The sequence below is a fragment of the Schistocerca gregaria genome, chromosome X (assembly GCF_023897955.1).
Source record: "Schistocerca gregaria isolate iqSchGreg1 chromosome X, iqSchGreg1.2, whole genome shotgun sequence".
NCBI classification, from domain to species: domain Eukaryota; kingdom Metazoa; phylum Arthropoda; class Insecta; order Orthoptera; family Acrididae; genus Schistocerca; species Schistocerca gregaria.
This window is the reverse complement of record NC_064931.1, coordinates 516,474,941-516,497,305: the sequence shown is the minus strand read 5'-3', so window position 1 is coordinate 516,497,305 and position 22,365 is coordinate 516,474,941. Positions and strand designations below refer to the sequence as shown.

Genomic DNA, 22,365 nt, shown 5'->3' with positions numbered 1-22,365 from the left:
GGCGGTGCGGTCCCCTACGGCACTGTGTAGGATCCTACGGTCTTGGCGTGCATCCCTGCGTCGCTGCGGTCCGGTCCCAGGTCGACGGGCACGTGCACCTTCCGCCGACCACTGGCGAAAATCGATGTACTGTGGAGACCTCACGCCCCACGTATTGAGCAATTCGGCGGTACGTCCACCCGGCCTCCCGCATGCCCACTATACGCCCTCGCTCAAAGTCCGTCAACTGCCCATACGGTTCACGTCCTCGCTGTCGCGGCATGCTACCAGTGTTAAAGACTGCGATGGAGCTCCGTATGCCACGGCAAACTGGCTGACACTGACGGCGGCGGTGCACAAATGCTGCGCAGCTAGCGCCATTCGACGGCCAACACCGCGGTTCCTGGTGTGTCCGCTGTGCCGTGCGTGTGATCCTTGCTTGTACAGCCCTCTCGCAGTGTCCGGAGCAAGTATGGTGGGTCTGACACACCGGTGTCAATGTGTTCTTTTTTCCATTTCCAGGAGTGTATAAATAATTTTCTAGTAAAAACTAAATATCGCCCGAAAAGTCCATGAAGGCCCAACGGTACCGACCGGCGTCCCTTCCATTCTCAGCCCACAGGCGTCACCGTGTGCGCATATAGAGGGGCATGTGGTCAGCACACCGATCTCCCGGCCGTATGTCAGTTTACGAGACAGGAGTCGCTACTTCTCAGTCAAGTAGCTCCTCAGTTTTGCCTTACAAGTGCTGACAAGTGAGTGCACCCCGCTTTCCAACAGTGCTCGGCAGACCCATCCAAGTGCCAGCCCAGCCCGCCAGTACTTAACCTCGGTGATCTGACGGGAGACGGTGTTACCACTGAGGCAAGGCCGTTGGCAAAAATTTTCTACGGTGAAATAGATAATATAAAATGATTTTCTGATTATTAATTCAGTTGATTCCCTATTGGCGGTCCACATCGAAGCTAGAATGATTCCCCTATTCGTGTTTGCTCTGCTTAAGGGTCGGTCAGAAACAGTCTGGAAAGCTTGTAACTATGTTGCAGGATAGACTGTGCTGAGAAATACCTGTTAAGAAAAAAATCTATGTCTTTCGACGTTTTCGAGTTATTTAGAATTTAAGTTAGCCAATCAGGTCTTCTCGCGCTCAAATTCAAACAGCTTGTCACAGAGAGTGTTGGCAAACGTGTTCTTCGTTTCGTTTCTTTAAATCAAACAAACGTAGCTTTGTTCACCTAGCTTAAATCTCTTACTTTTGAAAAATGCACATTGTAACTGATAACGAACTTTTGAACAAGTGGTAAGTCCTGCACCCGCAGATGTCTGTGCATTACCGCATTTTAGCGCTTGCAAGTACTTGAATTGGCACGCGGAGCGACCTGATTGGCTAACGTCAGTGTTCATTAAATCGGAAACGACGCAAGGTATAGAATTTTTTTCCTAACAATTATTTCTCCGAACGACCTCTCATGTAACATTCTTATAAGCTTTTCAGACTGTTTTGATAGCTGGGAAAATGGTTCAAATAGCTCTGAGCACTATGGGTCTGAACTTCTGAGGTCATCATTCCCATAGAAATTAGAACTACTTAAACCTAACTAATGCAAGGACATCATACACATCCATGCCCGAGGCAGGATTCGAACCTGCGACCGTAGTGGTGGCGCGGTTCCAGACTGTAGCGCCTAGAACCGCTCGGCCACCCCGTCCGGCAATCCCCAGATATATCCAGTGTTACTTGTAACTTAACGCGATTTGGCAAATATGTGCCTAGCAACTGTATAAAGGTCAAAAGAAATTAAAAATTATTTCTAATAATTCAAGAATGATTTACCAACGACAGCTCGTCCCTGCCGATAACAGTTTCATTAGGATGTTTGACTCCATCAAACGGTTCCTTCTTCTTCTTTTTCTTCTTCCTCTTTCTTCAATTATTGGGCACTTGCTTGTTACATCCTTTTGTTCAGCGCCACTGTCGTTTCTGCGGTTAGTTTTGATCTCTCATTATTATTTTAGGCATTCCATTTTCATTCATTCTCGTAACATGATCAATTCGTTTATTTCTATACTCCTTGATCTTGTTCATTTACACTTTTTATGTCTTAGCTCTTATTGTTGCACTCCTTATCATATCAGATTCCTCATTTCCGTAGTTTGTATTCTTAGTTCATTTTCAGCCTTTATTGTCCTAGTATCACTGCCATAAAGAATAGACGGCATTGCCATTGTTTTGTAGAACTTAATTTGGGTTTCTTTGCACAAATTTTTATTCGGTACTCTATATATAATTCCAATAACATCCACTGTCCACTCACGGTAATGTGACCACCGCCTGTGTTGGACATCAACGGGCAATAACCACTCAGTGGCGGCAGGTGGCAGCAGTAGCATTGGAGGATAGATTAATCGTGTCCAGGGGACGGAGCGATTTATCTCACTTCCAAAAGGTCATTGGCTGTCAAGCCAAGGATGAAAGTATTTCCGAAATGGCTAAGTTGATAACCGATTCACATGCCGCCGTGGTTAAAGTATACCGCGCATGGCAAGATGGCACGACGCAAAAACCGGCTCCGATGCAACTGTAGCTCACCACGGGCCGTAAATGACAGTGATGAACGACGGCTACGGAGATGGGTACAGGCGAATGGACGTGCAACTGTTGAACAACTGACCCCCCTCACCCCCCCCCCCCCCCCGCCCCACACACACACACACACACACACACACACACACACACACATGAACCAAGGCCCTACCAACGCTTCTCAACGACCGTTCAGCTAACGTTGCTGCGTTCCGGCCTCCGCAGCCGGCGACTTGTTGATGGACCCACGGTGACTGCTGTTCATGGGCGACGAAGGCTCGGAATCTGCACGCCAGACCGCAACTGGACGTCTAAGTCCCTGGGTGATCTCGTCATTCTGGAAGGTACAATGGATCAACACAAGTACGCATCTATCCCCGATGGCGATGTTCGCCTTCATATCCAGTTTGTTTTTCCTCGGCACGATAGAATCTATCAGAAGGACAATGCAACGTGTCACACAGCTCACAGTGTACGCGCGTGGTTCGAACAGCACCAGGATGAGTTTACCATTCCCACGTGGCCACCAAACTTTTCGGATTTGAACCCAATCGAGATTGTGTGGCACCACCTCGATCGGTTTTTATGCCCCGTGGACCCTCAACCGAGAAACGTAGCTCAGCTGGTCACGGCACAGGGGTCGGCATGGCTCCACATCCCTGTCGGTAGCTTCCATAACCTCACTGATTTTCTTTCTGCAGGTCTCGCAGCAGTTCGCGCTGCAAAAGATGGTTATTCAGGCTTTTAATAGGTGGCCATATTGATGTGACTAGGCAGAGTAATTGAGGAGTTTATTTATTTGTTTATTTATTTTTCGGTACGTATTTTTCGTTTGTGAATGATAAGGCATTGCCCATGGAGTTGAATTCATTCTGTCTCTCTATTTCCTGAGTGTTTATTACAACTTTGCTTGGGACCCCATCTTGACCTTTAAAAGATATGGCTTTTGTGTTTTGCGTCTACATTCTTAAATTATAAATCTTGGCAGTTATATTTCAGTTATAAATAGCTTTCTGAAGAGTGTCCTGTCCATCAGCTGTAAGAAGTTTGTCATCACCAAAGATTGTTATCATTGGAAAGTTTCATCATCATTGTGGATGAAAACTTGTAACTCTTAAAAGAGTTTACTTTCTACTAAAGTAGAGAGTAAAGTCGTACGGCATGAATGGCTGGGATACACTGAAGAGCAGGTTCAACTGACTACTTGGGAAGGTTTTTCCAATCCTCCGCGACCGCAGACACCTTTGCTTCACGAGTTGTGAGAGTTATGTGTGGAAGTTTATCTGTTGAGTGTAGATAACAATAATAGTGTGTCTGTAGTGTAGTGTCGTGTTTCGGATGATGAAAGAAGAGAGAAGGTAATATCTGGTGCCGCCACATCGCCTGTTCCTCTCGAAGGGCACCAAAAGCCAAGGGGACTCCAAGCTTAAAGTTCCCATGCTACGGACGGATCACCATCAAGTGTCGCTTGCCCTCACTTCACGATACACTGCGGAGAAGCCTGGAACTTAATCGAGGACATTAGCGCAAACGCTGACGATCAGGAACTTCACGCCACCACCCCTCCTGTCCCCTCTGCTGTAAACGCAAAGAAAACATTGTTAACAGTATGCGGCGTAACCACATCGTCAACCATCCACGTACTGTTCACGCCATAACGGTGCTTCACTTCCATGATCTAACGAGAATTAGTGTATTCACCTCGGCATATCCGTTGCCGTTGAGTACTTCTCGTAGTCATTCTCTCAACACATCTTTGCTGTTGTAGTCTTCAGTCGGAAGACTGGATCGATCCACCTCTCCACACGTCTATTCTGTGCCTGCCTCATCTCTAAATATCATTTGTAACCAACATCCAGTTGAACCTACATGCTATATTCTTGCCTAGGTCTCCCTCTAGAATTCTTACCCCACGCGGTTGCCTCCATCACCAAACTGATTATTCCTTGGCTTCTCAGGATTTGTCCTATCAATCGATTCCCAGTCTATTCCTTCCTTTAGTCAAGTTGTTCCATAATTTTTTTGTCCCCAGTTCGATTTAATATCTCTTCGTCAGTTATTTGGTCTACCAATTTGATCTTCAGCATTCTTCTTTAGCACCTCATTTCGAAAGCTTCCATTGTCTTCTTGCCTGAACTGCTTATTGTCCACGTTTCACATTCATACCACATTACACTCCAGACAGATAACCTGTAGAAAGGACTTCCTAACACATAATTTTATCAAAGATGTTAACAAATTCCTCTTTCTCGAAATTTCTTTTCTTGCTCTTGTCAGTCTGCATTTTTCTTGCATCTTCTCTACTTCTGCCATTACCAGTTATTTTGCCCGAGTAGCTAAACATGTGTACTACTTTTGGTGTCCCATTTCCTGACGTAATTCCGTCAGCATCACCTGATTTAATTCGACTAGATTCAATTACCCTTGTTTTACATTTATTGATGTTCATCCTGTAATCCATGTTCAAGACACTATCCATTCCTTTCAGATTCTGTTCCAAGTACCTTGCTGTTTCTGAAAAAATTACGGTCTCATCGTCAAACTGCAAAGTTTTTATTTCTTCTCCCTAAACTCTAACTCCATTTCCAAATTTCTCCTTTTTTTTGCTTTCCGACTTGATCACTTTACAGACTGAATGGCATCGGGGATAGGCTACAATCCTGTCTCATTCCCTTCTTAAACTACTGCTTTTCTTTCGTGTCTGCCGACTCTTATAACTGTAGTATGGTTTCTGCACAAGTTGTAAGTAGCCCTTCGCTACCTGTATTTTATACCTGCTACCTTCAAAACTTCAGAGTATAGTTTGGTAAACATTTTCAAAAGATTTCACTAAATCTGCAAACGCTATAAATGTAGGTTTCCCTTCCTTTAACCTAATCTTCTAAGATGAAATGTAGGTTAGTATTGCCAAGCGTGTTTCTACATTTCTCCAGAACTCAAAGTGATCTTCGTGGAGGTCAATATTTTGCAACCATGATCTATTAAACTGATGGTTCGGTAGTATTCACACCTGTCATCGCCTGCCTCTTCGGAATTGCAATTATTAAATTGTTCTGAAGTACGAGGCCATTCCTCCTGTCTCATGTATCCTGCACAATACGTGCAAAAATTTTGTCATTGCTTGCTCTTCCAACGTATTTTCAACAGAAATACCAAAACCTATCGGAGGCAATATGCATCATTGTCGTAAGTCTAAATTTGTTGTTACTTTGAGATTCTTTTTCCACCAATGGCTGTTTTTGAGATTTGGTACATTTTTTGGATTAATTCCAGTAAGTGATGTAGTATGTCATTCTTATCTAGTATTTCCCCGCAACATTCTCCTATTTACTCTGTCAAAGGCTTTCACGTAGTCAGTAAATATTACATATGTTTCTCTATTTTATCCTATGTTTTTCAGTTGTTTCAAAGGCAGAGCAAAATGCTCTTTTTCTAACTTGTTGTTTCAGTGTAGTCTTTAAGGTATTTGGCTGTTGATGTAGATGTCCCTTGACCTTGGTTTGAATTCCAGCGTCTGCTCAGTTTACTGTTATTTCCAAATATAGTGCTGTTTGTTGCTTATCGTTTCGTAGACAGTCCATTGAGCCATCGGTAACTGTAAAAAATCTTTTTTCTCTCTGGATTCTGTAAATGTTTATGTCATACAATTTATTTAACATTATTTATTATTTTTTGACGGTATACACATTGTTTGCAGTCCGATCGGGTACAGTGTATCCTGTGGCGTCAACCAGTACTACGAGAGTCGTATTGTTGGTGGAGCGAGTGCAGAACCAGGTAAATTATTTAGCTCAGCTGCGTCCGCTTTTGACTGCATTCTCATTTTCGTATTAGCATAATGCCTTCCTTAGAGTTACAAATATTGTGACAACTAAGAACAATTAAATATACGATAATAAAACAAAAAAGATCTTGTAGACATATTTTTCTTGTTTGTTTTGCTAGCAGAAACCATTAAACAGGTAACACAAAACACGTTTTAAAGACACCGCATGATAAGACATTTAATCCGCATATAGAAGAACTGCGAACATCTATTAAGAAAAGATACTTCTCAGGTGTCAGCAGACGGATGAATACATAAAAAGCTAATGGATTCATTAGCTTGTGGGACATGAGTTCCTCGTTTTTAGTAGGGAACGGATAGAGGGAGGGAGAGAGAGAGAGAGAGAGAGAGAGAGAGAGAGAGAGAGAGAGAGAGAGAGAAGGAAGGGAGGAACGAAGATTAGGATTTAACTTTCAGTCGACAGCCAGGTCATTAGAAACGGACCACAAGATTGGAATGTTTCAAGGATGGGGAAGGGAATCGGCCATATGTTATTTTGTTAATGCCAACCAGTATCTGATTGTAGGTTTATATTGTTATAGGACATTTGCACATTTAACTCTATATATCTGTTTATGTATATGTTGTTTACGTTTTTACAACTTTTTATCGACTTTACTTTGTCGTTATATCATCGACAGTTGTATACCGGACTAACATTGTGTCGTATATTTGTTGATTTCTGATGTGATTTCTTCAGGGTTGGGGGAAAAGTCTTTTCGAAAATATTCCGCTCCCATAGTCGTTGAAGGCTTCATGCATTGTCCATTTGACAAGCAGATCCGTTTTATTCAGCATCTCAGTATCCTTACTCGTATGCTTTGTTTCGCGCCTGTTGTTCAGTAGTTCCTGTTTCCTTAGAAGTTTCTTTACAGAGGCCGTATACCACGCACGTTCCCTCTCATTATGAACTATTCTGATGGGTGCGTATATATTCAGTGCTTGGTCAACTGTGCTTCCAGCCTTCAGCTTCTGCCAAAGCTAAGTGTTTCAATTTTTCCCTTGGGATATGGCATTACTGCGTCATTATCTACCTTACTGCTACTGCTAGGTACTGGTAGACCCTCAGCAAACTGAAAGCACGATTTCGAAGAGTTCGTCCACACGTGTAGCACCCTGTCCTTCACATGACAATGCCAGACCACACACGAACGCTGCGACACCTGTAACAATTTGAAACCTTGATCTGATACCTTCCTTAGTTCTGTGACAAAAAAATGAAGCAAGATTCACGAGACGATTAGGAGAAACTGGTAACTGAACACTGTAGAAAGTGCTAGCTGCGTGGCTTTCTCTCCTAACTTCGGAGGTCCATAACTCGATTAATATCAGCCACCAACACATGCCACTTGCAACTTTCATAATAGCCAATTTCATGAGCCAATTAAGAGAAACCTGTGAAAGAAAGGGCCGAGGCTACAAAGCATTTTTTTCTTTGATATTCAATTTCCTGTTTGGCAGTTTCCTCTAATCAGTTCGTGAATCTGCCATTATTTTTTTGTCAAAAAACTAAAGAAGCTGTCTACTACAGATGTACAGATGTTTCAAGTGCAAATGGTTCAAATGACTCTGAGCACTATGGGACTTAACTTCTGAGGTCATCAGTCCTCTAGAACTTAGAACTACTTAAACTTAACTAACCTAAGGACTTCACACACATCCATGCCCAAGGCAGGACTCGAACCTGCGACCGTAGCAGCCGCGCGGTTCCGGACTGTACGCCTAGAATCGCTAGACCACCGCGGCCGGCAGTTTTCTACAGTCTTCAGAGCAGTGAAGCTGCTGGAGACACCTAGATCAAAGAAAGAAGACTTACAGTACCGTTTGAACCTCTTGCCTGATCTGGCAGGTTTGACCACAGTGCGCGTAGCTATTGTATTTCTAATTTTGCTGCTGACAGTTGCAACTCTCAACTGTTCTAGTTCTGCCTGTGCTACTCCTAGGTCAGCTTAAGAGTTTCATGACCAACTGCTCTTTTTCCAGGACTGATTTGAGAACACTTCCCTACACAAGTGACATACATTTGCAAAGCCCACCCTCCTTCAAATGCTTCCACCTGTGTCAGTTTTTGTTACTAATCATGATAACACCTAGTATATAAATTCTGCACTTTGGCACCTCAGATACTCTCTCATCTTGGTGCCCCAAGCAGCTGGTTGTATGGCTTGAACCTTAAACCAGCTGTGTCTTTCTCCATAATTGTGAAGCAATAGGCACAACTACTGCAGTGCCAAAGGCTAGTTACATCTATATCTTAGTTGGGTATTTTACAGTATGCAGCATGAAACAAGCTTAGGCAGTCTTCACACTGTTGACCATACCTCACTACTCTGTGGCAGTTTACACACTTTTCCATTATGATGATTTTTTCTTCTAGCAATTTAGTGGTAGTTACTGAAAGAAAGATTATGTCTTCGTGAACTTATGCAGTTTTACTTAATAAAAAACCAATGACTAATGATACCACTATGTAATTTATCAAAGAAACCCATGTAAGTGATGTATAAAGGTTACTGAATTGGCTAAATGTTATGTTATGATACTAAATATTTTCCGCAAAAGATGATGTTCGCTGTTCGTGATTAAAATGCCAATACAACAGAATGAGATGAGGTTAAGTTTTTTTACTACAAAAGTGTAAAGTGAAGAAACATTTTAATAAAATGTAGTAACACCGTTTGTTATTTTTATTGTTAAACTTGATGGAAATCTCTCAACTTCTGTATATAAATAGCATACTAGAATCATTGACTGTTGCTTAGAACAGTTACAATAATGTTATCCCCTCTCCTACCAAAAGGGTCAGCAAACATATAGAAACAACATTTGATAATTCATGAAAAAAAAAAGCTTTAAATTTTCTCATGTTGTATAAAAACTGTGCATCTTATATGGTAGCAGTAGCAGTTCTACACTAGAGAAAAAAAATCGTTTGAAAAGATGAATCACTGAAATTCACTAAAAACTGTAAATTTCAGCTAAATCAAACATTTTCATTTAAGTCATGATAAAATAAGAACTTTGGTGGCGGTTTCTGTGGCAATGAAGGCACAAAAATAATAGAAGAATTTTAGATATTGTAATGCTGTGTTTGCTGCACATCAGTACTGGTTCTACTAATTATATTACAAATGTTGTAGACTGGAGTTACATACATTGATGTGCTCCAAATGTCTTCCTGACTGGACTACACCTTTAATTTACACTGGAAAAAGTGTAGTGAAGTTCTGTTTTGTTTTGATTAACAGAACAACTTAAACTGCTTCTCAAATTCGCACATTCATCCATTTTGCAATTTGCCTCTCTTTTTTTACAGCCATAACTTAATGAATTGTTACAGACCTAGTCTGTTTTCCTTTTACTGCAACAAAAAAGGGCTATATTTGCCCTATGTAATGCTTGTTTTAGGACAGTTTCCATGGCAGGTGTCCATTCAGCTGGTTACTGGCTGGACTGCGAGGCATGTTTGTGGAGGAGCTGTGTTAGCAGAGTACTGGGTCATTACAGCAGCACACTGTGTTCACAAGTTAGGCACTAAGACCCTCTCAGTGGTTGCAGGAGATCATAATTTATATGAAGAAGAGGGTAAGTCAGTTAACAAAAAGCTTCTTTACTAGACTTCAACAAATATTTGACTATTTTTGCATAAAAATAATAATTATTTTAAACTCAACAAAGTAAACAATGCAAAGCCTTGACATGAATGAAACTATCTCAGAAATGCCACAGTGTTATATCAGTAGAGATACACACTTTATAATACAATTTTGATGAGTATTTGAAAAGTAATAAGCATTTAATCTTGTAAATAGCTCCATGTAGCTTTTGCTACGGGTATCTTCAAAAAACTGCAAAAGACCTAAAACTGTATTGGCTGTATGTGATGTTATTGTCAAATGATATAAATAATGAGAGGAGGGAGCTGCTCCATTTAAAGTCACTTGAACACATCACTTTGCATACAGTAACTGGCCCAGTAACATCATTAAACTTACCAATTGCATGAATATGTGCTTTGAGCTTGCAAGGTGTTATATTTAGGCAGATACTAAAAATAGCTTTCAAAATGTGTGTTGTTTTCTATTTCTAGCATAAATTTTGTTGCAAAGCATTATTTCCTACTGCACATATACACTCTAGGATGAAAAAAGGACACACCACAAAGGAATTATCCAAAATGGGTAGAAATCAGTAGATGTGATGTATATGTACAGACAAATGAATGATTACAATCTCAGAAAAATTTTCATGATTTATTCAAGAGAAAGAGCTTCATAAATTAAGCTAATCAATAATACATTGCTCCACCTCTGGCCATTACTCAAGTAGTAATTTGGGTTGTCATTGTTGATACAGTTGCTGAATGTCCTCCTGAGGGACATTGTGCCAAATTTTGTCTAATTGGTATGCTAGATCAGCACAATTCTGAGCTGGGTGGAGAGTCCTGCCAATAGTGCTCCAAATTTTCTCAATTGGGGAGAGATCCATCACCTTGCTGGGCAACGTGGGGTTTGGCAAGCACAAAGACAAGTAGTAGAAACTCTCGCCATGTGCAGGCAGGCATTATCTTGCTGAAATGTAAGTCCAGGATGGCTTGCCATGAAGGGCAACAAAACAGGGTGTAGAATATCATTGCCATGCTGCTGTGCTGTGAAGGTGCTACAGATGACGACCAAAGGGGTCTTGCTATGAAAAGAAATTTCACTTCTAGTTTATGGTCTGTATGGTGGGTGACAGTTAGGTTGGTATACCACACTGTCCAGTGCACCTCCGGACACGTATCTCATTGACTGGAATAGAATTGTCTTCAGTGATGCATCCGACTTTGAATGGGGCCCAAATGGTCAGCGAAGGCACGAATGAAGACACCTCAGACACCATTGAGTCACCAAACAGACTGTTGCCCACCATACAGCCTGACAATCAGGAGTTAATTCCAAGACCCTTCAGTTGTCATTCGTGGCAGCCTTACAGTACAGCAGTACGTCAGTGATATTCTGCACCCTGCTTTGTTGTCCTTCATAGCAAGACATCCTGGGCTTACATTTCAGCAATATAATGCATACCCTTACACAAGAAGAGCTTCTACTGCTTGTATTTGTGCTTGCAAAACCTGACCTTATCCAGCAAGGTCACCACATCTATCCCCAATTTATACCATTTTGAGCTTTATGGGCAGGGCTCTCCAACCAGCTAAGGATTCTGATGATCTAACAAGCCAGTTGTGCAGAATTTGAGATTATTATTATTATTGTTATTATTATTATTATTATTATTATTAACAGTAGTAATACAGTGATGTCATTTAGAACTCTGGCTGATCTAAGATTGTGACTGTACCTCTTCCACTTATACTTTATTAATATGCCACTAACAATAATAATGATAGTAAAAATAATCAAACTGGGCAGCCAGAAGTCATGGTTAGAATTGTTACATTTGAAGATGTGCCCCATGTGATGCTCAGGTGTTTGTTGAGATGTTGTTTGTTGCACAAGTTTAGATACAATATCTGAGAAATCTGTTCAGACTTGTGTGTAATGAATGTGGCAGCATGTTGGGAGTTAACTGTCTTTGAATGTGGGATGACAGTTGGTGCAAGATGTGTGGATCATAGCATATTGGAGATTTCACATGTATTTGGGTTTCTGAGATCAGCAGTGTCTAGTCTGGGTCTTGAATATTACAGGGAGAATGCTTCCACATACAAACTGCTGCACAGGATGTCAGAGGGTGTTTGATGAACAGAGGTCGCTTCACTTCCACAGATCTCTATGGGGTAAATGGCAGTCAACTTTGTGTCCAATTGCTGCTGATTTGAATATAGGTGTCAGGAGCCCATCATTTGATCACCATATGGAGACAGATGCACAATACAGGCTTTGGCAGCTGATGACTGATAGATGTCACAGGATTTGTTTTGGAACAGAAGTTTCACAGTTAGCTTTTTCATTTTATTTATTTACACTTGTTTGTATTTGTGTCTAGTTTAGAGGTCATAGCCCTATTCTTAGGAGCTCAGTCAAGCATACAGCTTAGCTGTTCAGATGGAATTTGGCACTGTATCAAATGTCTTCCTATAAATTTGACCATTCACTGTATAACAACATTTTATTTAGTAACATTTGTTTTTGTATATACCAAAAGGTAGCAAATATTGCAGTTTTTTAATACATAGCAATTTCATTTTTCTGAATATTTTTGAAACTAAAGATTAGTTTTCAGTTTACATAAAATTTATCTTTGTTCTTTCCTTCTATGAAAGCACATGATATTTATTAAAAACAGAGTAAGAGAAAGACATATCTGGTGTACATAAAGTCCGGGAACACTTTCAGTTATTTATTGCGCAACAACTGAACATTGTATGGATGTCATACATAATGCATTTTTAAGAGAAACTCTTTAAGTTTTTTTTTTTTTTTTTTTTTTTTTTTTTTTTTTTTTTTTTTTTTACAAAAATTTGATATGTGAACCATGAGCAACCCGGCAAACATCAATACGGTAATCGAATTCTTGCCATACCCGTCCTGGCACGTCATCATCGACTGTGACAGTCGCTGTCCAAATTCCCTCCTGGAGCTCTGCTACATTACATGGTAGATGTAGTAAATGCACCAGATCTTTAATGTGTCCCCACAGAAAAAAGTCACACAGAGTGAGATCTGGTGATCGGGAAGGCGATTTCATGAAGTAGCTGTCCCATTCTGTAGCACAGCCAATCCATTGATGCGGCAGCCCCATGTTAAAGTACCCATGAAGTTCACGATGAAAATGGACTGTAGCTGCATCCTACTGGAAGATGAACAGAGAGTCTTATTGTATTTGAGGCATCAGCCATTGCTGCAACATGTCCAAGTAGGGGTATCCAGTGACAGTGTTCTCAGCAAAGAAGATTGGCCCCTATAGTTTACAATGTGACAAGGCACAAAAAACATTTATATTTGGAGAATCATGCTCAAATTCAGTGCACATGTGTGGATGCTTTGTACCCCAGATTCGACACTTATGCCTGTTCACTTTCGCCATTAGTGTGGAAAGTGACTTTGTCACTAAAAATTAAGCAGTCAACAATTACATCCCTATCCTCATTCAATTGTTGCAACTGTGAACAAAACCAAAATGCTTGTCTTTGTCGTCATCATTAGGTTCTACACTAGCTCCGATCTGAATGGTTTCATAGACAGCTTCTGTCGCTGGACTTTCCACATGGTCATTGGAGCCATTTTGAGTTCACGGGATGCATGATACACTGATTTCTTTTGACTTCTTATGAATGTCTCTCATATGAGCTCCACATTCACTTCACTCACATTGGGACATCCACTTCTCTTGGCTGGGCACAAGCAACCCGTCATAATGAATTTCCTTTACCAGTAGTAAATGACCTTCCTTGTTGATGGCTTCTTACCATAGCTGGTTCTAAACATCTGTTGAACAGCTGTAGCACACTTGTTTTTGTCAAACTCCAGCACATAGAAAGCTCGCACCACACCTAAACTCACCATGTTTGCGACTAGTGCTGACTATCAGCAAATTACCAAACTACACTGTGGCGGTATACATGAAAAAAAAACTGTCATGGTTTTTCTTCAAAATGACATATGTTTGATATCTGTACAATGTTTGGTTCTTGTGCAATAAATAATTGGAAGTTTTCCCGGACTTTACATGCACCCTGTATTACTAAAACTCAAATTTTTTACTTGCGTGATTTTTTTGTACTATATGACACAATAATTCTATTCAAGGGTGTGAAAAGGATTACTGATAATTAGTTGTTCTAAGATAAATTCACAGCTTCAGTTGTGAATGATTTAAAACATCACTGGACTATATGTCTGCCGCCCCAATTGAGCGACCTCTTCCATACAGTGATGTACTGTAACTATTAATATAATGTTTCTCTTTAGTTGTTATTGTGTTGTATTGGTGTAGATTAGAGTGTATATTTGGCTTCAGTGTTAGGGACAACAAAATTGCTCTTAATTGCTCAGACTTCTAGTTGGATCAAATGGTTATACAGCCATATGCTTTTAGCAGAGCACTCCTATACCATTGTTAACTACAAATTGACTGCTGTGTGGCTGGTGCATTTGCTGCACCAAATTTTTTCATTTATTCCACTTAGCAAGATCAAAGCCTTAAGCTACCTCTTATGTCTAACTATACATTCTTTGTGAGTCAGCAGGTAAATATGTATAGTACATGATCAGTTCATGGTGACGATGATAATGATGATGATAATCATCATCATCGTGATAATAGTAGTAGAAGTGGTGGAAAATACCTCTAATTTTTAATGTGGCATTGGTTCATCATCTTCAACAATGCCATCCAGAGAAATTGATGGTAGCTGAACATGCAGTGGAAAATGAACATCAAACTGCATTCAGAGACACTGTCAGCACAGAGTTAACAGTTTCTGGGACAGTGTAGTTAAAAGTAATAGTGATCAATATACCTGATAACATTCTTGATAAAAATGAGTGAGTGGTTTGCAACTGAGTGGTTTCTCACGTGGCCATTGTTAGATTAAAGTGGGTATGGCAGATTTGGGATGGAAACATTGTCTTATATAACAGTATACTTGACACCAGTGATGTCATGTCCAGCACCACAGCTATAAAAGAGCGAGAGCAGAAACCACATGACAGTTAGTTACTACTTGATAATGGTAAAGGAGCACTTAGCTGACAGCTCATTGGCATATAACCCCTTGACGCAGTTGGGATCCCGATAAGATTTACTCATACTAGACACATGTAAGTTACCGTTAAAATGTTAACTTTTGGGAATAAACTTTAGCATGATACTGTAGATTCAGCCCCATAGGTTATTCCCACAGACTGTTTATGCAGGACTACTAGCATATTCAGTTTAGCTGAGTTACTGCACCCCATATTTCTATTACATAATTAACATTTCAATGCTAGAGGTATATAGTCACCTTTTACATGTTAAATATAAAGAGAAGTAAAAGGAATTATATTGTCTACTTTATGTTATTATTGTCATGTAGAGTTTATAAGAATATTTTACAGACATCACAGTGAAGTGTGTAGGTTCCAGTGTGTATTTGCTGCTGTGAAAGGAGGAGATATTGTGTGCTCTAATTGCTCTACAGCAAATATTACCGTTTTGTTGTTGGCATATGTTGGTCAGTATGAAAAGCCACTACAGCATACTAGAGATGGACAAAAATATGGAAACATCAAAAATACAATGCATTACCATGCTTAATGTGGTGTAGGAAAACTCTTTGACATTCAAAACAGCTTCCAGTCATCTCAGAATGGATAAATACAGTTCGTGAATGGTTTTCAAGAGAATATTATATTATTCTTCCTCCAAAATAATGACAAGTTCAGGTAATGATGATGGAGGTGGATAATGATCATGCACCCTTTTCTCAAACTAGACCACAAAGGATCAATAATATTGAGATCTGGGGACTGTGGCAACAATAGGAGATGCAACAGTTCATCCTTGTGTTTGCAAAAACCAGTCCTGAACTATGTAAGCTGTGTGAATAGGTGCTGTGTCATCCTGGAACACAGCATCACCATTGAGATGGACCTGATTAGCCAAAATGGTCACATAATTCTTGGCAGTAATGCAGCCTTGTGTAGTAACCATGGGGCTCATAGAATACCATGATATGGTGCCCAAATCATCACTGAACCCCAACCAAGTTTCCTTCTTGGATTGTAAAGTGGACCAGAAGTTGGAAACATTATGCAAAAAGAGTCATATGACTAAATGACATTCTTTCTTTGTTTTTTATGGGCATTTGCATCACTGATGAGATGCTTAGAAATTACATCTTGTCCTGGAATTCCATGCTTGTGGAGCTCACTTCATGTAGTTTTGGTACTGACAGGGTTTATAAGTGTGATGTTCAGTTCTGCAGTGACTTTCTCATGTGCTATCCTCTTATTTTTCATCACAGTCCTCTTCAGTGGGCACCTGCCACTATCACTCAAGCCACTTTTGTCTGTGTTGTGACTTTTGGATGATGTTTTTCTGCTTTCCAGTAGGTGATGTAAATCATCGATGTGGCGACTCTTGAAACAGAAAACTCTCTGGCTACCTTGGTTATGGAAGCACCCTGCATATGAGCACTAATTTGTCCACATTCAAATTCACTTAGTTTTGACAAAATGCACTCACAGCTATGTGGAACACTGTTCTGACTATGAGTGACACTTGCAATGTATTGAACACATTCACATTCATGGTCAAATACAACAATACAACTTTCAGGCTTGTGTAGAACCTGAATTTATGTTCAGGCATGCTTTCTTTGCAGTGTTTCTATATTTGTGTCCAACCCCTGTATGTGGTTAAATACAGGTACTGTGTGTGACTGTAATGTCACTTATACTCTGATAAAACTTATATTGGGTAAATGAAAAAGAAATACTGTCTACATTCAGGACACTATAACAAATAAAAAGTGTTGTGGTGAAATACCAATTCAAGTTAGGCATTATTCTAAAAATTATGATATCTAAATATGGAGATGACTTTTCATCAATAAGTGCAGCTCTTTCCCTGATGATCCTACAATTCACGAAACATTAGCTATGTATTTATTCAAATGTGAAGCAAAATTTTTCCACTTTCATTTGCTTCATGTCAGTATAGGCTGTTGGTCTGTACAATATGGATCATGCTGGTGGTGTCTTGGTTTTTTTAAGTGCATAAAGTATTGTAAATTGTTTTGAGAAAGGTGTATAATAAATTTTAATGCTGTCACAGCTTTTCGCTTCAAGTGTGGGTACTGTCAGTTCTGATGAGAGGTGTCAATGGAGGCTACATTCACAAATTCTGTATTTGGATCAGTTACTTTGGTGTGAAACTATGAGTGCTATCCAAAATTTTCAGGACTGATGCTGCCATCTGTTGGAAGCGTTACCTTTGGACTAATGTTCACCATCACCCTCAAAGTACTTCCTATCTGCATTTACACACCAGTCCCAGTGCTTCTGCCAATGGTCAAACTTTTTCTGGAAGTCCTGTTCTTTGATGGTGTTTATCACCACCAGCAATGCTTCTTGAATCCTCTCTAGATTGTCGAACCGATGGCCTTTCAACCTGAGTTTTAGTTTTGGGAATAGTGCGAAGCCGCAAGGTGCCAAATCTAGTGAGTACAGTGGATGGGGTAAAACTGCGATGTTGGTTTTTTTGCCAAAAAGGTCCTGGTAAGCAAGGAAGTGTGACAGAGCACATTGTTGTGATGCAGCAGCCAGTTCCCTTGATGCCAAAGATCAGGCTGTTGTTACTGCATTTTTTCTCAGAGCCACTGCAAAACATCACAGTAGTACATGGAATTCACTGTTTGGTTGGGTGGGATGAATTCTTTGTGCACAATGCCCTTGGTATAAAAGAAAATGATGATCATGCTGTTCACTTTGCTCTTCACCTGCCTCACTTTTTGGGTCTTGGAGAGCGCAGGCTCTTCCACTGGGATGATTGTTGCTTTGCCTCTGGGTCATAACCATAAATCCAGCTCTTGTTGCTGGTGATAACCCATGACAAGAAGGTTGGATCATCAGATGCAGTCTGACGAAGGTCCATGCACACTTTAACACTGTGTTCCATCTGATTGGCAGTCAAGAACCTTGGCACAAATTTTGTGGTGACACGATGCATGCCTAATTCATCTGTCAACATTCATTGACATGTCCCATAACCAATACCCACTTCATCTGCAAGGTCTTGAATGGTTCGATGTTGATCTGCACAAACCAGTTGTTGAAGTTTGGCAACAATGTCTGGCATTGTGCAGCTAACAGGCCTTCCAGTGTGAGCATCATCTTCGATGTCTGTACGGCCAGCCCTGAACTGAGCATGCCACTCCAACACAAGTATATGGCTCATGCTCTGCCCCCCAAACACTTATTGAATCATTGCAAGATTCTCTGTAGCACTTTTCCTGAGATTCACACAGAATTTCATACACATATGCTGTTCTGTTCTCAGATCCATCGTAAAATAGCCACACACCAAACACAGAGTATTACAGAAATCACTGTGGACACACAACACACCCTCTCAGCTGAATGCTACTCTGCACACTGACTCATCAGAAATGCTGCTCTCGCCACCTAGCAATGCAAAGATCTACTACTCCTACTTTCCAGATGGAAGCACCAGTCGCAAAAGTTTTGGATTCCACCTTATAAGACTGAGAGATGTTCAGAAAAAGTGTTATATATACTGACAGCACAAGAGAATGTCACCATGACAAAAATTTTGATAGGATGCCTTATTTTCAAGAGTAGAAAACTAAGAGTTTATTTGAGAAACCACGTGTCTGGGTCAACCACATACTGTGTGTTGATCACTCTTATTTCCTGATGTAATCACAACTTCTGAATACTAGCAGTGAGAAAGTGAATATATTATGTTGTCAAGGAATAATGCATCATTTTCTAGGGAAAATTGACAGTAGAACATAGGAAAATGATTCATACAATATATGAATGACCCATAATAAACTTCAGCCAGCACAACTCCAACGTTTGAAAAATCACATAAAAGCACCCAATGTTGTCTGTTGGTTGTGGTTAAACTTAGTTGAGTGTACAATACCAGTCATGGAATAAATGAAATTGGAAAACACTGTGTACATAGAAGTATTTACTTTCACTCTTAAGCCTCTTTGAAACCAACAACTTTAATCTTGATTTGATTTAGCAGCCAGCTGTCATTTAATTCATCACATGATGTTTTGACAGTCATCTTCAGGTGAGCCTTTGAAGACTGATGAAGACTTGCTCCATTCTGCCATATATTGCTCACTGCGAATATTTCGTGCATGTGTAAAAATTTAAGTTGACAGGTGGACCACACTTCCCAGCAACAGTGTCCTCACTGGTGGAACCACAGAACTCAGCTTTCATCCACATTACCACTCACCATGGCCCTGTCCATGCACTGTCTATTTGGTAGCCACTTACACAGTTCATAAGATTTTTTGCCAGATTTATTTCCATGGATTCTTTAGTAATGGAGGCCCAAAAATATGTTGCTGTGATCAGGATCATAATTCTACCTTACTCCATAGAATTCCTGGTGGAAATACAGTGTTTGGTGATTGTGGATATGCTTGGTTTCAGAAGGCGAGTGGAACATTGATGTTCAGTGCACCGTTCTTTCATGGTGCATGTGGTCTGTCCTACGTAAGCCATACCACACTGACAAGGTGTTTTGTAAACTCTGACCTTCCACAATAACAAGTCATCCTTCACTGATCCCAAAAGGTCTGCAATCTTAGATGGTGGATGGAATACCACTTTCACCTAAAATTTACAGAGGATTCACTCTATTTTAAACAAAATGCTGCCCACAAAAGGAAAAAAGTTTAAGGTTCTGCTATTGTGTTCTCTTCTATGTCCAATTCCTGATTCTTGATTTTAACTGACAGTGCCCTTTTAATCTGCTGGATGGAATATCCTCTTTTTCTGAACATTGTCTTTAGGTGGGTGAGCTCTTTAGGCAAACTATTTAGATCTAAGACAGTGTGAGCTCTGTGTATGAGTGTTTTAAGCATGCTCATAGTTTGCAAAGAGTGATGACAACCTGATGTTTGCAAATACAAATCAGTATGAGTGGGCTTACAATGAACTGAATGCACCAGAGAGCCATAATTCTTTTGTCTAATCAAGACATCCAAGAAAGGCTGACAAACATCTTTCTTTGTTTCCATAGCGAACTGCATGTTTTTATGAATGGAGTTCAGGTGACAAAGAAACTCAATCAGTTTATCTTCTTCACGAGGCCACCCTATAGAAGTCTCATCCATATACCACCAAAATACAGTTGGTTTAAGAACAACTGATTCGAGCACTCTCTCTCTCTCTCTCTCTCTCTCTCTCTCTCTCTCTCTCTCTCTCTCTCTCAAAATCCTCCTTAAAAAAGTTGGCCACAAAGGGAGACAGACGGCTGTCCATTGTGATGCTGTCAGTCTGTTCAAAATACTCTTGGTTGAACATAAAACAGGTTGAGGATACAGCATGCCGAAACAAAGCAGTGATGGCTACCTGAAACTTTTCACCTATTAGTGTCAAAGAATCTGTGAGAAGTAAAAAGTGACATTACATGAAAGCTAACTAAACAGTCATAACTGCTTAGACAGTGAGTCCCCAGTCTACTGTTAAAGACAGCTGAGTGACAGATGTGATGGGGGCATTTCCCCACTGACAGTCTCAGCAAAGAAGCAAGATTTTTGGATAAATCATTTGTAGGTGCTCTAGTGTTGTTTACTTTGGACATTATAGAACACTTTCCTTTGGAAGTTTTGGAAGGCCATACAGTCTTGTTGTGCACAACCATGTGGTCTTAACCTCTTGATGATTTCTTGAGGCAAGGAGGAGGAAATCAGTAGTGCACACATCCATTAGGGTTATAATCATTCTTCCTACGGGTAGTCACTTATCTGACCATGCATCTTATCATCATACTCACTACAAGGTAACAAAATTGTTGCATTATCTTTGTCAGCTTTCAGTACCAATACATCAGTATCCTCTCAGAGATTTTGTAGTGCAGCCCTTTATGCAGAGGTTAAGTTAGAACAATATGGAAGAGTTTTCACAAGAGCATGGCAAGTTGCCCCTCTTATTTCTTGTGAAACATCTGAAGGAGCTGTACAATGCCTTCTTTTGGACATTGCAGAAGAAATAAGAAGGAAAACCTGCCATGCTCTTTTGAAAACTTCTGCTCAATGTGCTACTGTGACATCTGCCAAAAGGGCTCCTCTACGAAATCTATGAGAGGACATTGATGTGGTGGCACTAAATAACTCAACTGTTTTGTTACCTTGCAGTGTGTATGATGATAAGATGCATGGTCTGCTAAGTTACTTTACCTATAGGAGGACTGAATTCCTCCTCCTTACTTTAAGGGATCATCAAGAGGTTAAGACCATATGGTTGTGTACCACAAGACTGCATGGGCTTCCAAAATTTGATAAGGAAAGTGTTCCATTACATTCAATAGTGAGCAACATTGGAGCACTCACCTTTAATTTAGCCAAGCATGTCACTTCTTTGCTGAGACCGTTAGTAAAGAAATGTCTGCATGACATCTGTAACTCAGCTGACTTTATCAATAGACAGTCTAAGCAGTTCGGACCATTTAGTTAGCTTTGATATGGTATCACTTTTTAGAAAGGTCCACCTCACAGATTGTTTGGCACTATTGCCAGTAAGTTTCATGCATGCTCTATCCTCAACTTATTTTATTTTCAACCAAGAATATTTTGAACAGATTAATGGTGTTGCCATGGGCAGTTCTCTGTCTCCCTTGAAGGCCAATCTTTTTATGGAGGATTTTGAGGGAGAGTGCTTGAATCATCTGCCCTTAAACCAACTGCATGATGGAGGTATGCAGACAATACTTCTATTGTGTGGCCTCATGGAGAAGATAAGTTGATGGAGATTCTTCACCACCTTATCTCTATTCATAACAACGTTTGGTTCACTACGGAAATAGAGAAAGATGGTTGTCTGAATTTCTCGGATGCCATAGTTAGACAAAAAGATGATGGCTCTATGGTGCATTCAGTTCATTGTAAGCCCACACATACTGGTTTGTATTTGCAAGCGGTAAGTTGTCATCACCCAATGCGTCTGCCCCCGGTAGCTGAGTGGTCATTCCAGGTGCCATCTGCAGACAATCATGCAGAAGTTCATCATGTCAAGGCACAAATCCTATTGATCACGTAACAATGACTGGGTGGCATCCCAATACGGGCAAGATGTCTCGACACCATCACTGGGGAACGTATCTCGGTGCACCATGTGTCATGGGAACATAAATGTTACCACCGGGCATTGGTCACGGTGCTCCCCGGTTTAGATGGCCATCAACTGAGAACACAACAGGACATTGCAAATGAATTTTTAGAGCATTTCTGCCACCTATATGCTGGAACATCAATGGACCATCAAGTGGGGGATGATAT

At 40.5% G+C, this 22,365-nt stretch overlaps 1 protein-coding gene across 2 annotated transcripts in view; it reads left to right on the top strand.

Annotated features, from left to right (window-relative positions):
• LOC126299360 (chymotrypsin-like elastase family member 2A) overlaps positions 1-22,365 on the top strand; it is a 141,079-nt gene that overhangs the window by 44,908 nt on the left and 73,806 nt on the right. For both annotated transcript variants that reach the window (XM_049991221.1, XM_049991220.1), the window contains exons 4-5: positions 6,261-6,340; positions 9,798-9,974. In XM_049991221.1, coding sequence (XP_049847178.1) covers positions 6,261-6,340; positions 9,798-9,974 — 257 coding nt within the window. The remainder of the gene's footprint in view (positions 1-6,260; positions 6,341-9,797; positions 9,975-22,365) is intronic.